This window comes from Crocuta crocuta, unplaced genomic scaffold (assembly GCF_008692635.1).
Source record: "Crocuta crocuta isolate KB4526 unplaced genomic scaffold, BGI_CrCroc_1.0 scaffold78, whole genome shotgun sequence".
In the NCBI taxonomy this organism is placed as follows: Eukaryota; Metazoa; Chordata; class Mammalia; order Carnivora; family Hyaenidae; genus Crocuta; species Crocuta crocuta.
This window is the reverse complement of record NW_027532617.1, coordinates 623,627-637,770: the sequence shown is the minus strand read 5'-3', so window position 1 is coordinate 637,770 and position 14,144 is coordinate 623,627. Positions and strand designations below refer to the sequence as shown.

The window sequence follows — 14,144 nt, the reverse complement described above, 5'->3', positions numbered from 1 at the left end:
GAGGGTTCAGGGCTCACTTGCCTTCCTGAGTTCCTGCTTCTACTTTATTTCTGGCTGCTGCAGAGTCTCTGCTTTTCTTGCCAGACCAGTCATGCCTTTAAGAAGATATTTTTACTGTGTCATACAGCTCTTTCAGTTTTTTAATTGAGAGTACTATTCAGATCTCTAGTTTGTCAGAATTGCAATTCTTGCCTTATCCAAAGGAACACTTACTTTTCAGCTCCCGCAGTTCCCATTTGGAATTGCTCGCTTGATGTTGCCAACTTTCTTGATCTTTCAAAAGAATCTGGGAATCTCATTGGTTTAAAAATCCTTATTTCTAAATATTAGCAACAAATTTAATTTCTTAAATAGTAGTGAGTCACAAACTAATGTTGAGTGAAAGAGCCAGGTAGAAAAGAATACCTAAGTATAATTCTATATTTATATGAAGTTAAAGTAAACAGAACTAATCTGGTCTTGAGATTAGAACAGTGGTTATCTTTGCGGGTGTATTGACTGGGAAGGGGTATGAAGGAGCCTTCTGAGTGATGGTAATGTTTGCATCATGATCTGAATTGTGTTACATAGGTAGATGTAAAACTTTTTGAGCTATACACTTGGGTTTTGTGTACTTTATTGTTTGTAAATTAAATTAGTATTTTTTTAAATATGTCAGACAAAACCATAGTTTGCCAGTTTCGACTTCAGTAGATTGCTTTAATTTTGTTCCTTGATTAAGCCAGAGAACTATGTATTTGCAACACAGTTCTGTCCCTTTAGAGAGTAGTTTGTACCATATAGAGTTTTGGTGTTGTGCTGTTAACCCATATGGAAGGACGTTTGGGGAAATAAGAATTTGTTTTGACTGAAGAGATCTCTTTATGATGGTAGTTGAGTGAAATTTTCCTCCAATAGTACTGGGAATAATTTGGGAGCACCTGATTGGCTTTTCAGGTTATAACTAGTTATGTTTTCTTTCTTAGCCTACTAGGAAGCACAGAGCCAGGGCAGCTTTTTGGCTCAGGTGGTTGAGCGTCTGACTCTTGATTTTGGCTTAGGTCATAATCCCAGGGTCATGGGATTAAGCCTTATGTCGGGCTCTGCACTGAGCGTCCCATATTTGGGACTCGTCTCTAGCATGGAGTGCAAAACCTTATAGAAGATGTTTTGAATGCTAATCTTCCACAAGTTAATTAAACGATATGCATTTTGTCATCGTATAGCAAACAGAAAAACATCTTCCTGATGTGTTTTTAAGTTTGAAATTCGTATTACATGCATATTGTTGGAAAATAGTTGAATTTTGGTGCTTTTATTTAAATTTAAATTGAAAATTATTCCTGGTTATAAAATTGTGATTGGGGCCAAATAGCATTGTATATGCTGCTAATTTATAAACAGAGAATAATAAAGTTGTGCCTTTATTGTAACTAGTGGTTGTGGCAGGTACTAAGTATAATGCTAGACTACTTTGCTTGGTATATAACAGATGCTGAGTAAGTGTTTTCTTCTCTTTTAGCTTCCTTGGCAATGAAGACCCACCAGGTCCCTTCAAAAATTCTTTTTAAAAAATTACTAAATAAGATCCGAAGCCAAAAATCTCTGTGGACAATTCAGTCCGTGTCTGAAGATGAAAGCGAAGTGATTACGACTGCTAATGAGACTGAGAGTAAAGCCCCAACAGTCGAATCAGGAGCAATTGCTGGCGAAGAGAGAACATTATCCTCTGGGCAGGAACAAGGTGATTCTCTCCAAGAGTCTGATTTTGTAGCACACAGACCCTTTCTGAGTTGTTCAAAAATATGCTCATTCCTGAAAAATCAAAGAATAAAATTGGTCAAAAGGAAGAAAATGCTTTAAAGCCCATGATGCTGCTAGTTCAAGGCAGTAAATGTTAAAAACCTTAGTGAACCTCTTTCCAGACATGCTAATGTGGTAGTATTGTTTATATACGGTTGTCCCTTGGACAAAACAAGTTTGAACTATGTGGGTCCAGTTTACGTGGATTTTTCCATAAACACATTGGAAGATTTTTTTGGTGATTGCAACAATTTGAAAAAACTCACAGACGAACTCAATAGCCTAAAAGTACAAAAAAAATTAAAAAGGTTATTTTAAGAATATAGTATATAGCACCTGGGTGCCTTAGTCAGTTAAGTGCCCGACTCTTGATTTCTGTTTAAGTCATGATCTCACGGTCTGTGGGATCAAGCCCTGTGTTGGGCTTCATGCTCACAGCACAGAACTTGCTTGGGATTCTCTCTCTCTGACCCTCCCCAGCTCATGGTCTCTCACTCTCTGAAAATAAATAAACTTAAAAAAAGAAAAGAATACAGAATGTAATATACAAAATATATGTTATTCAACTGACTATATTATTGGTAAGACTTTTAGCCAACAGTAGGCTATCAGTAGTTAAGTTTTAGGGGAGTCAGGGAGCGCCTGGGTGGCTCTGTTGGTTCAGTATCCAACTTCGGCTCAGTTCATGATCTCGCGGTTCGTGGGTTTGAGCCCCACATTGGCTCTGTGCTGACAGCTCAGAGCCTGGGGCCTACTTCTGATTCTGTGTCTCCCTCTCTCTCTTCTTGTCTCCTGCTCATGCTCTGTCTCTCAGAAACAAACATTTAAAAAAAAAAAACAAAAAATAGCCCAAGGTGGCATCAAAGCCTTACATAATCTGTGCGCGCACACTGCTTTCCCACCATCTGATCTCACCCTGCTTTCTCTGACTTCCTTTTCTACCACACCTCCCTCAGACCACTCACCATACGCACTGTCTTCCTGGCTCTTCCGTGAACACAAGTCATGACTCACATGGTCTTTGCAAATTGGTGGTCTTACTGGCTGGGATGCTCTTGGATATTTCTGTGCCTTACTCTCTCTTCCTTCAGATACTTGCTGAGACCTGGCTTTCTCAGTAAGGCCACCTTTGTTCACTATATAAAATGGCAAGCTTTTCCCCTCCCCCAATCCCCGTACCCTTCACTCCTTATCCCCCTTACCCTGCTTTTTCTGCATAGCTCTTACCAGCATCTCCTAGACCATAAATGTATTTTCTTGGCTTGTTTGCTACTTGCCTTGACACTCTGTCTACCCTGCACGTCCTCTAATCCTGGTATAACCTCCATTGAGGGTAGGAACTTTGTTTTGTTCATTGCTATATCCCCAGGGCTTAGACCAGTGCCTTGTACATAAAAAAATACTTTGTTTTACTTGCACATAGAAAAATATTTTTTGAGGGTCGCCTGGGTGGCTCAATCGGTTGAGCATCTGACTTCAGCTCAGGTTATGATCTCATGGTTCGTGGATCTGAGCCCCGCGTTATACTCTGTTTTGACAGCTCAGAGCATTGGAGCCTGCTTCAGATTCTTTGTCTTCCTCTCTCTCTGTCCCTCTCCCACTCATGCTCTGTTTCTTTCTGTCTCAAAAATAAATGAACATTTAAAAAAAATTATTTTTTAATATTTGTTGAAATAATTGAGTAGCTTAAAACAAGAGAAGTAAGTTTAGAAGTCAGATATATATATATATATATATATATACACACACACATATATATATATGTATGTATGTATATATGCCATTTAAAGCCATGGGCATAGAGGAACTCTTTTAGGGGAAAGAATTTAATGAGAAGAGGACTTAGAAGACCATTTGAGGGACTCCAGCATTTAGCAGATGACTAAAGAAGGCAGACAGCGGAGCAGTAAAAAGGACTGGCTAACAAAGTAGGAGAGAGTATGGTTTCGGAATTCAGTAAAAGGGGGATTCATCTTCAGTCATAACCACGTTATTTTTTTAAAAGGCCATGTATGAGTAGGCCTTCTCCAGCTTTACCTTGCTTCATTCTCCCCTTTGTCTGACTATACCTTACATTCATTCTTATACATCCCACATTCTCTGCCTGGCTGATTCCTCCTTACCTTTCAGATGCCTGTCTAAATGTCATTTCCGAAGACAAATCTCATCTGGGCCCGTAGCCTAATTCAGATTCTCTTATAGTACTCTATTGTATAATCCTTTATTTCTCTTACATAGACCTACCAGTTTCTAGTCTTACAATTGTTTCTGAGTACAAAGGATAAATATGTAATGTTTCTGTCCCTCATTTGCCTGTAAAGCTTCCTGTCCACCTTTTAAAAATGTGCCACTGTGTCAGCGTGTAGCACATAAGTAGGTGCTGAATAAATGAGTGAGTGAGTGAGTGAGTGAATGAATGAATACTTAAAGCAGCATTCCTGGCACCCCTGATATGATCAGAAAAACTGATTTAACTTCCTTCTCTGCTCTGATTTCATAAATAACAAAAATTCTGATATTTAAAAATGTCAAGGAAGGCACTTGGGTGGCTCAGCTGGTTAAGCCTCTGACTCTTGATTTCGGCTCCGATCATGATCTCACAGTTCGTGGAATGGAGCCCCTTGTTGGGCTCTGTGCTGACGGCATGGAGCCTTCCGGGGATCCTCTCTCTCCCTCTCTGTTTCCTTCTTCCCTGTTTGCATTGTTTCTCAAAATAAACTTTAAATAAAAATTGAAATATCAAGGATACATTGACATTCCTTAAGTTTCTCTTTTTAAACTTTGGTACCTTGCTTATTCTGCTCTTTTATGCTTTTCTCTTGTGCTTGAAACTATCGGTACACCTTTTTAATCAATTCTTAAGTTTTTCCTTTTGGTTCACAGATTTCGCTCCCATCAGTCTTCTTATATTAGGCTCTAGTTTAATGGATAAAATATGTGGTCATCTGGAACATGACTGGATTTTAACCAAATAAGACATTTAGATGGACCAAAATTGAATTACTGATCTGAATGCAAGTTGTTTTTTTTTTTTTACTTTGTACAGATGCTTGACAGTGATAATATATGTTCATAATAATGTATCTTTACAGTTGCTGAAAGTGATACTTTAACAGTTGACTCTGGACCACTTAGTAGTGAAGAGAAACCACTTTCATTGGATACAGAATATGAAAAGGAACAAGGTATTTTTATTCTTAGATTAAGCTTGCTTAACTTAACATTTTTTTCCTAATACGGTGACATATGTGATAAATGAATAAAGAGAATTACAGTGGTGTCAAAATTCTAAATTAATGAATCTAATTTTTGTTTTGGGGATTCTCTTAGAAATAAATGAGACTCAGCCCATTACAGCTGTAGCTCAGAGTTCAGTTCTACTTCATCCTCAAGAAGAAGCAGCCAGAATTAGAATGGCAGCAAGGCAGAAACAGGTAATCTGAACTTTGTATTTTTAAAGGTTTCTTTCTTTAGCTGGGAACTATAATTTTGTTTGATCAATGACATTTGTCTTACTATATGGCTGCTTTTGATACTGTTTCTTCTACCTTGTTAGAAAAGACTTCATCTTTGCTTATAAACTATTCACTTGTCCCTTACTTGCATTCTGCTTTGTATTTCATACTTTATTATTTTCCCTATAAAACTTAATCAGTTTTTTAAAGACAGAGACTGTCATTTTTATTTATTTATTTATTTAAAATATAATTTATTATCAAATTGGCTAATATACAGTGTGTACAGTGTGCTCTTGGTTTTAGGGGTAGATTCCCGTGGTTCATCGCTTACATACAACACCCAGGGCTCATCCCAACAAGTGCCCTCCTCTGTGCCCATCACCCACTTTCCCCTCTCCCCCACCACTCTGCCATCAACCCTTAGTTTGTTCTCTATATTTAAGAGTCTCCTATGGTTTGCCTCCTTCCCTCTCTGTTTGTAACTATTTTTTTGTCTTTCCCTTCCTCCATGGTTTTCTGTTAAGTTTTTCATGTTCCACAAATAAGTGAAAACATATGATACCTGTCTTTCTCTGATTGACTTTCACTTAGCATAATACCTTCCAGTTCCATTCACGTTGCTGCAAATGGCAGGATTTCACTCTTTCTCATTGCCAAGTAATATTTCATTGTATATATAAACCACATCTTCTTTATCCATTCATCATTTGATGGACATTTAGGCTCTTTCCATAATTTGGCTATTGTTAAAAGCGCTGCTATAAACATAGGGGTACACGTGCCCCTATGCATCAGCACTCCTGTATCCCTTGGATAAATTCCCAGTAGTGCCATTGCTGGTCATAGGGTAGTTTCTATTTTTAACTTTATTAGGAACCTCTACACCATTTTCCAGAGCACCTGCACCAGTTTGCATTCCCATCAACAGTACAAGAGGGTTCCCAATTCTCTACATCCTCACCAGCATCTGTTGTTTCCTGAGTTGTTCATTTTAGCCACTCTGACCAGTGTGAGATGGTATCTCAGTGTGGCTTAGATTTGTATTTCCCTGATGATGAATGATGTTGAGCATCTTTTTATGTGTCTGTTGGCCATCTGGATGTCCTCTTTGGAAAAGTGTCTATTCATGTCTTCTGCCCATTTCTTCACTGGATTATTTGTTTTATGAGTGTAGGGTTTGATAAGTTCTTTATAGATTTTGGATACTAACCCTTTATCCAATATGTCATTTGCAAATATCTTTTCCCATTCCATCTGTTGCCTTTTAGTTTTGTTGATTGTTTCCTTTGCAGTGAAGAAGCTTTTTATCTTGATGAGTTCACAATCATTCATTTTTGCTCTTGATTCCCTTGCCTTTGGAGATGTGTCGAACAAGAAATTGCTGTCGTTGAGGTCAAAGAGGTTGTTGCCTGCTTTCTCCTCTATGGTTTTGATGGTTTCCTGTCTCACATTTAGGTCTTTCATCCATTTTGAGTTTATTTTTGTGTATGGTATGAGAAAGTGGTCCGGTTTCATTCTTCTGCATGTTGCTGTCCAGTTCTCCCAGCACCATTTGTTAAAGAGATTGTCTTTTTTCCATTGGATCTCTTGCCTGCTTTGTCAAAGATAAATTGGCTGAGACTATCTTTTTTAAAAATTCAATTCATTTTATATACTTTCTGGTTCAATGCCTTATACATAATAGTAAGTGCTCAATAAATATTCACTGAATAAATGAGTCCCTGTCACAATATTAGACACTTAGCTAGGCTAAGTATTTTCTGAAATACTCATTTTCAGAAGAAAAACTGTAAATTCAACCTCCTTAATTATAATTTTGATTCTGTCTGCTCTGATAGATTTTTTTTTAATGTTTTATTTATTTCTGAGAGAGAGAGAGAGACAAACAGCATGAACAGGAAGGGTCAGAGAGAGAGGGAGACACAGAATCTGAAACAGGCTCCAGGCTCTGAGCTAGCTGTCAGCACAGAGCCCAACGCAGGGCTCAAACCCACGAACCGTGAGATCATGACCTGAGCCGAAGTCAGATGCTTAACTGACTGAGCCACCCAGGTGCCCCAATAAAAGATTTTTTTTTAACACAGATTACTTGAAGGTGGCTAATTGTTACTAAGCCAGTCAGTTTATAGTCGCAGTTTTTTATACAAATAGAACTGGGGAGTGAGAATTCTATGAACCAATATTTCTTCTCAAGTAAGTGTTTTCTAATCCATGTTCTGAAGCAGTATTGTTCAATAGAGCTTTCTCTGTTGTGGAAACATTCCACATCTATGTCCAGTGTGGTACCTGCTAGCTACATAGGCTGTTGTGTACTTGGCATATGACTGGTGCCACTGAGGAACTGAATTTTAAGTTTTATTTAATTTTAATTCATTTACATTTTAATAGTCATATGTAGCTAGTGTACTTGTAGAGGTGCTACTGAAATATAAAAGGTCTGAATTCAGTGGCTCCTATGAGTGAGGGAAAGTAAGGAAGGTGAAGACAAGAACTGCTGTAGCCACGACTGCCTGATCAGGAATAGGTAAAATACCGGACTGAGGCATTTTTTTGTTTTGAAAACCAGATCATTCTTCATTATCTAGTGGAAGTGTTTCTCTTAATCAGACTTCACATACATTCCTTGTTCTACTTATTCAGTGAGTACTCATGTGCTATGTGTGTTCTAGGGACTGTACGAGATGCCGTCTTGAGCAGGCAGCCAGTCACACTAGTCCCTGTCCTCATGAAGCCCGGGGTTCCTCTGATGTGTTCTAATTACTTGGATTCGTGTGTGCATGTGTGTGTTGGTGTAATTATTAGAGTTTATGTGTCACTCCTCTACCACTGTCTTCATCTGTTTCACACCTGACAGAAAAGACACAGTGTTGCTCATGTATTATTTGTCCTCTAGATAATGCACCCCTTCATGGGTGGGCCTTAGAATCAAATTGTTTGTGAGGCCTTGGAATTCAATTTCTTTAGTCATTTTTCTTACTGAGAACACTAGAAAATTAAAGGTCTGGGGGTGCCTGGGTGGCTCAGTCATTAAGCGTCCGACTTTGGCTCAGGTCATGATCTCATGGTTCATGGGCTTGAGCCGTGCATCGGGCTCTGTGCTGATGGCTAGCTCAGAGCCTGGAGCCTGCTTCAGATCCTGTGTCTCCCTCTCTCTCTCTGCCCCTCCCCGGCTCGCTTTCTGTCTCTGTCTCTCAAAAAATAAAATTAAAAAACATTTCAAAAAAATTTTTTTAAATAAATAAGTAAAGGTGTGAGCACAGAATTTGGCCAAGCATCGTAACAGATAAAACAGTGGCAGTGACAGGTAATACATTACCACTTTCTTCTCGGACAGCTGGTACTCTTGGTGATAAGATCGATTTCCTTTCAGTGTAATGCACGTCAGCTTTTCTTTTGTATGAGTTTGTCATTAATAGATCAGTAGTATTTTTGTTACTTAGATCATGGAAATTGAAGAGCAGAAGCAAAAGCAGTTGGAATTACTTGAACAGATTGAACAACAGAAGTTACGATTAGAAACTGATTGCTTCAGGGCTCAACTGGAAGAAGAAAAAAGAAAAAGCACTCAGCAGACTGGGGTAGGATGCAGGGAATCTCATCCCTACGTAGATTGTTGGGGGATAAGAAAATGTGAGCAATCTTATCAGCATTCAGGAAAGTAAAATGCATTTTAAATTATATTTTGTGATTTTTTTTTCTTTTAATACTGTATGTGTGTGTGTATATAGATACAGGTATACTTATACAAACCTAATGGCTTTCATCTTTCAGTTTCTAGAGGGTGCCAGTGTATATGACCATGATTTATATGTAATGTGTACATTGAGCTCTTGGACTTGGCACTAAAGGAGAATGGTGGATTACTTCATTTCTTCATCATCGAAGTGCCAGTCTTTTTTATAAAGAATAAAGCCATGTGAAAGTTTACAATTATCAAACTTCAGTTTATATAAAATATTCTAGTACTTGTTTCTAGATTTGCCTTTTAACTAGTAGCTTTGTCTTTCATTAGGTCAGCACGGCTCCAACATCACACACTGTAAAGTCTGATGAAGATAATCACAGGCAGATGATTCATAACTATCAACATCAGCTTTTACAGCAAAACAGGTATTAGCTCGGGTACAGTTTCTTGTGGCAGTGTGTGGCTACATCTGCAGGATTTATTATTTGGTTTATATGAAGATCTAATCGGGATTCTCTTAGAACTACAGCATACAGGTTTCTCAAAGATGAATATGAATGTTCCTTTTTCATCATGATAATGGCCAGTCCTGAATTGTTGTCAGTTAAATTTAATGTGTAGACACTTGGGAATATAGGGCATGTTTCCCATCAAGAAGGAATAATGTTCGTTTTTTGTGTTTGTTTTTGGTAGGTTTCACAGACAGTCTGTGGACATAGCCAGGAAGCGATTACTCGAATATCAGACTATGTTAAAAGGAAAGTACCCACCTGTGTTAGCCTCTTCGTTGATATCTGATTCTGTTAAAACAGTACCACCACAGAAATCCGAAAGTCCCACTGTTATATCAGAGCATTGGGACCAAGGTCAGAGACTCAAGTTGAGTCCTAACCAATACCAACGCATACAGTCTGTACAGATCTCCAAATCGGAACAAGATTATTTTCAGGTTCCAAGACAAAGTCTCTTTCCACAAAGACAGGTGGAAACAGCAGACACATTAGTCACTTCAGATGTTTTAGCCAAGCAGTCTCTGGAATCAGAGGAACAGCCTAAGCAGTTCTCACAGAGTGAAGTACAACAGAGAGACTATAAATTGGTTCATAAAGATTCTCATACACCTTCAAAGCCTTTGTCACATGATAGGCCGCTCATACTACACGATCCTAGAGAAAGAGCTGAAACATCTATGGCAGCAACGTCTCAAACTTTAGACTCCCAGCAAAGGTTCTCAGAGAACAATGAAAATATACCCTTTAAGCTAACTAGACATTCTTCATTCCAACCACTGGCAGCTGAGCGTGCTTTTAGTTCTCTGCCTATTACAGTTGAGTCTGAAAAAATCCAGGAACGCTTTTCAGTCCTAAGCAAAAGTACAGTTCCCATAAGTCGTTCTGTAATCAGCCAAATACAGGATAAGTCTTTGCCATCCTCACAGAGTATCACAGCCCAGCAAGGTAATTTGAAGGCTCTCCAAGAACAGTTAGACCTACAGAAGGAAATTCTTCGGTCAAGACAGGAAGCTCAGGAACAATTGCTTTTGCACAAACAGAAAGAATTGGAAGGACAAACTGGCCTCTCGATATCCCTTCCATTAGTATCTCTGGATTCATTTGCAACACTTCCTTCTGCCAGAGCCGAATCAGGGAGGATCCAGGAACCTTCTCCAATCAGGGAAGATACTGCAGTTTCCTCAGACTGTCTTGGGTCCCCACGACTTCAGGATAGGCTTTTGAGTTTTTCACAGCCTATCTTATCACAGCAAGATAATTTAAAACTTTTCCAAAAACAGTTCAGTATTCAGAGGGACAGCCAGCAGGCGAGGCGAGAAGCCCAGGAAGTATTACATGTACATAAACAGAGTGAATTGGATGGAAGAATATGGTCTGAACAGACTGAACCTCCTTCTCTCCCATCTCAGGTACCTCAGCATACATTTGCTTTTCTGCCTTCTGCTGGCACTCATTCTGGACAAATCCAGGAGCAGTACTCCCCGGAGAGTGAGGAGGGACTTCTCCCAAGCCAGCCTGAAATCCAAAAATCTCAGGATGGGTCTTTGTGTTTCCTACAGCAGTTCCTACCTTTGCACGATAGCGTGAAATTGCCCCAAGAACAGCTGACAGCACAGAAGGACCCTGCTCAGGCGAGGCATGAAGCCCAGGCAGAGTGGCTTTTGCAGAAACCAAGGAACTTGGGAGACAGTACGTCTGGGCACAAAAGTTCTTCATTCCCACCAGTGGTTGCTCCGTGTTCAGTTGCCTCACAACCTTCTGCTAAAGCTGAGCCTAGAAGAATTTATCTGTCTGAGAAGGAGACTAGTATTCCTTCAAGTCATTTGGTAAGCCCAGCATTTCAGGACCAGCCTCGCACTTTGCCACAGTATAAGCTGCCACAGCAAGAAAATTTGACAGCACTTCGGGAACAGTTACACGTGCATGGGGTGATGCTTGGGGCTAAACAGGAAACTCAGGAATTTGTACGCAAACAAAGTGAATTAGAAAAAACAGTTTCTTCTGAACAGACTGGCCCCTCTGTATCCCTGTCCCAGGTAGTGGAGTTTGAAAGATTCCAGGACTTTATGTCAGTCCAGAGTGATAGTACAGCTCCTGTAAGCCAGTCTAAGATCCCGAGTGTTCAGGAAAGACTTCTGAGATTTCCACAGCATACACTACCTCTACAAGATGGTTTGGAGGAACCCCAACAATGGCTAGGCCCAGGGAAGGAGGCCCTTCATTTTAGCCAGAAAACCCAAGGAACTATATCTTCTGAACAAACTGACTCTTCATTCATACCCCAGTTAGGACAGCCTTCATTCACTTCATTACCTTCTGCTGAGTCTGGTACAATCCAGGAAGCCCTTTCAACAGAGAGTGATAGTAAAATTCTTTCAAGCCATTTTCAGATCCCACAGCTGCAGGATAGGCTTTTGAGGATATCACAACTTATCCAGCCTCAACAAGATAATTTGAAGGCTCTTGGAGAAAGGTTAGCTATACAGAGAGAAGCCATCATTCAATCTAGACAGGAAGCTCAGGAAGAATTACTTTTGCATGAACAGGGTGAGTGGAAGGAACGAATGTCTCCCGAACAGATGGGTGCCTCTTCCTTCCTACCCCCAGTTGTACAGCACTCATTTGCCTCATTACCCCTTAGTGACTCTCGAAGAGTCCAAGAACCTTGTCCAACTAAGAGTGATAATACAGCTCCCTCAAGACGTTTTGAGATGCCAAGATTGCCTGATACGTTTTTAGATTTATCACACTCTGCTTTAACCCAACAAGATCACCTGATTGCGCAAGAAAATTCCCTTCCATGCAGCAAGAAAACCCAGAAAGAATTGGTTTGGCCCAGACCACATAAGTTTGAGGAAAAGTTACCTGCTGAGCACTTTATCCAACCTCACCAGGGTGATTTGAAGGCACTTCAGCAGCAGTTAGATATGCAGAGGAGATCCATTCGATCTAGACAGGAAGTCCAAGAAGAATTACTTTTGCAAAGACTAAGTCAGTTGGAGAAAAGGGTATCATCATCTGAGCCGACTGGCGCTTCCTCCTTACCCCAGGTAGCACTGCCTGTTGCTGATTCTGAAAGAATCCAAAAGCCTTTTGCAACCAGATGTGACAGTACTGTTCTTGCAAGTCATCCTCAGTCCCCAACATCCCAGGAAAGACCTTTGACTTCACCGCAGCCTGTTCTGCCTCAGCAAGACATTTTGACAGCACAGTTGGGCTTAGAAAGGGAAGTGGTGCTTCCTAATGAGAAAGTCTGGGAAGAACTGCTATTAAACAAACAAACAAAGTGGACTGAAAGTGAGTCTTCTGAGCCTGCACTTCCCTCTTTGTTTTTACCGCACGAAAGAGAGCCTTCATTTATTCCACTGTCTTTCGCTGAAGTTAAATCTAAAAACAGTTATGAATTGTATCCCTCTAAGAATGAAGATGCAGCTCCCTCAAGCAATCCTGTGATTCCCAGATTTCAAGATAGACTTTTGAGTTTTTTGCCACCCATCTTAACTCAGCAAGATAACCTGGAACTTCAGAAGCAGTTGGATCTACAAAAGCAAGTCCTGCATTATAGCCAAAAAGCCCAAGAAGAGTTGCTTGTACAGAGACAGACAGCACTGCAGCAGCAGATACAGAAACATCAAGAGATTTTGAAGGATTTCTTTAAATACAGTCAGGTATGAAATTAAACTTGAATACCTAGAAATTAAGTAATGGAGGTAATCCAACTCAGACAGGCTAAATATTTTTTTTTCAATTTTTTTTAATGCTTATTCATTTTTGAGAGACCGAGAGAGACAGAATGTGAGTGGGGGAGGGACAGAGAGAGGGAAACACAGAATCTGAAGCAGGCTCCAGGCTCTGGGCTATCAGCACAGAGCCCAATTTGGGGCTCGAACTCACAAGCTGTGAGGTCATGACCTGAGCCGAAGTCAGACGCTTAACTGAGTCAACCATGAGCCCTAGCTAAATATTTTTTTAATCTCAGGCCTAAATAAGTACTTCTTTCTTGAGAAAAAATGGTTTGACATTAACTGCTTTAATTTTCTACCTTAAACAATGTGGAAATTAAAACTTAAGTTTTAATTTAAGTTAACAGTTATTGGAAGCCCAACTAATTTTGGCCAGTAGTTTGACGTAGCCGAATGCAATCACCATTAAAAACGTTAGATTGTCATTTGAAGTGTTCTTATAAGGGGTTTTGAGCTCACCATAAGATTAAATTGCAAAATAGCAGAATTTCTTTTATGCACATGGCAAGTCTTGTGCTTTCTGTATAGCACTTTGTGGACATTTGTATGTGAATCAAAATTAGTACCATCTTTTCCCTTAAGTGGTTATATTACCACCCATTATAAAACTGGCATGATTTTAGGGCTGATGGACCGTTAGACCTGCTGCTTGTTACTGAATTACAGGGCAGACTGCCACAATCACGCAGACATCCATGGTTTCTCTGTAGGGGAAACAGGACTGTAGTCTCCAATAGGTGTCTATTTTATTTTAAAAGGCTACTTCCTAAATCTATGATTTAGCCTGATTACCATTCCTTACATCTTTTGATGTTCAAGAGAAGTTTGAGTTGAGTTCACAAGCACTTGCGTTCTAGGGATTTACTGTTCTTTTTAAGGAAAAGTAATGGGGAAAGAACAGCAGCGAAGGGAGTACTCAAGTAGGATGTCTTATGAAAGATACAGTGGAAGCTAAATTTTTAAG

At 39.7% G+C, this 14,144-nt stretch overlaps 1 protein-coding gene across 4 annotated transcripts in view; it reads left to right on the top strand.

Moving 5' to 3' along the window:
- CEP295 (centrosomal protein 295) overlaps window positions 1–14,144 on the top strand; it is a 56,936-nt gene that overhangs the window by 26,406 nt on the left and 16,386 nt on the right. For all 4 annotated transcript variants that reach the window (XM_077780594.1, XM_077780595.1, XM_077780593.1 and 1 more), the window contains 6 exons: window positions 1,502–1,723; window positions 4,875–4,967; window positions 5,113–5,216; window positions 8,681–8,818; window positions 9,253–9,350; window positions 9,619–13,105. In XM_077780594.1, coding sequence (XP_077636720.1) covers window positions 1,502–1,723; window positions 4,875–4,967; window positions 5,113–5,216; window positions 8,681–8,818; window positions 9,253–9,350; window positions 9,619–13,105 — 4,142 coding nt within the window. The remainder of the gene's footprint in view (window positions 1–1,501; window positions 1,724–4,874; window positions 4,968–5,112; window positions 5,217–8,680; window positions 8,819–9,252; window positions 9,351–9,618; window positions 13,106–14,144) is intronic.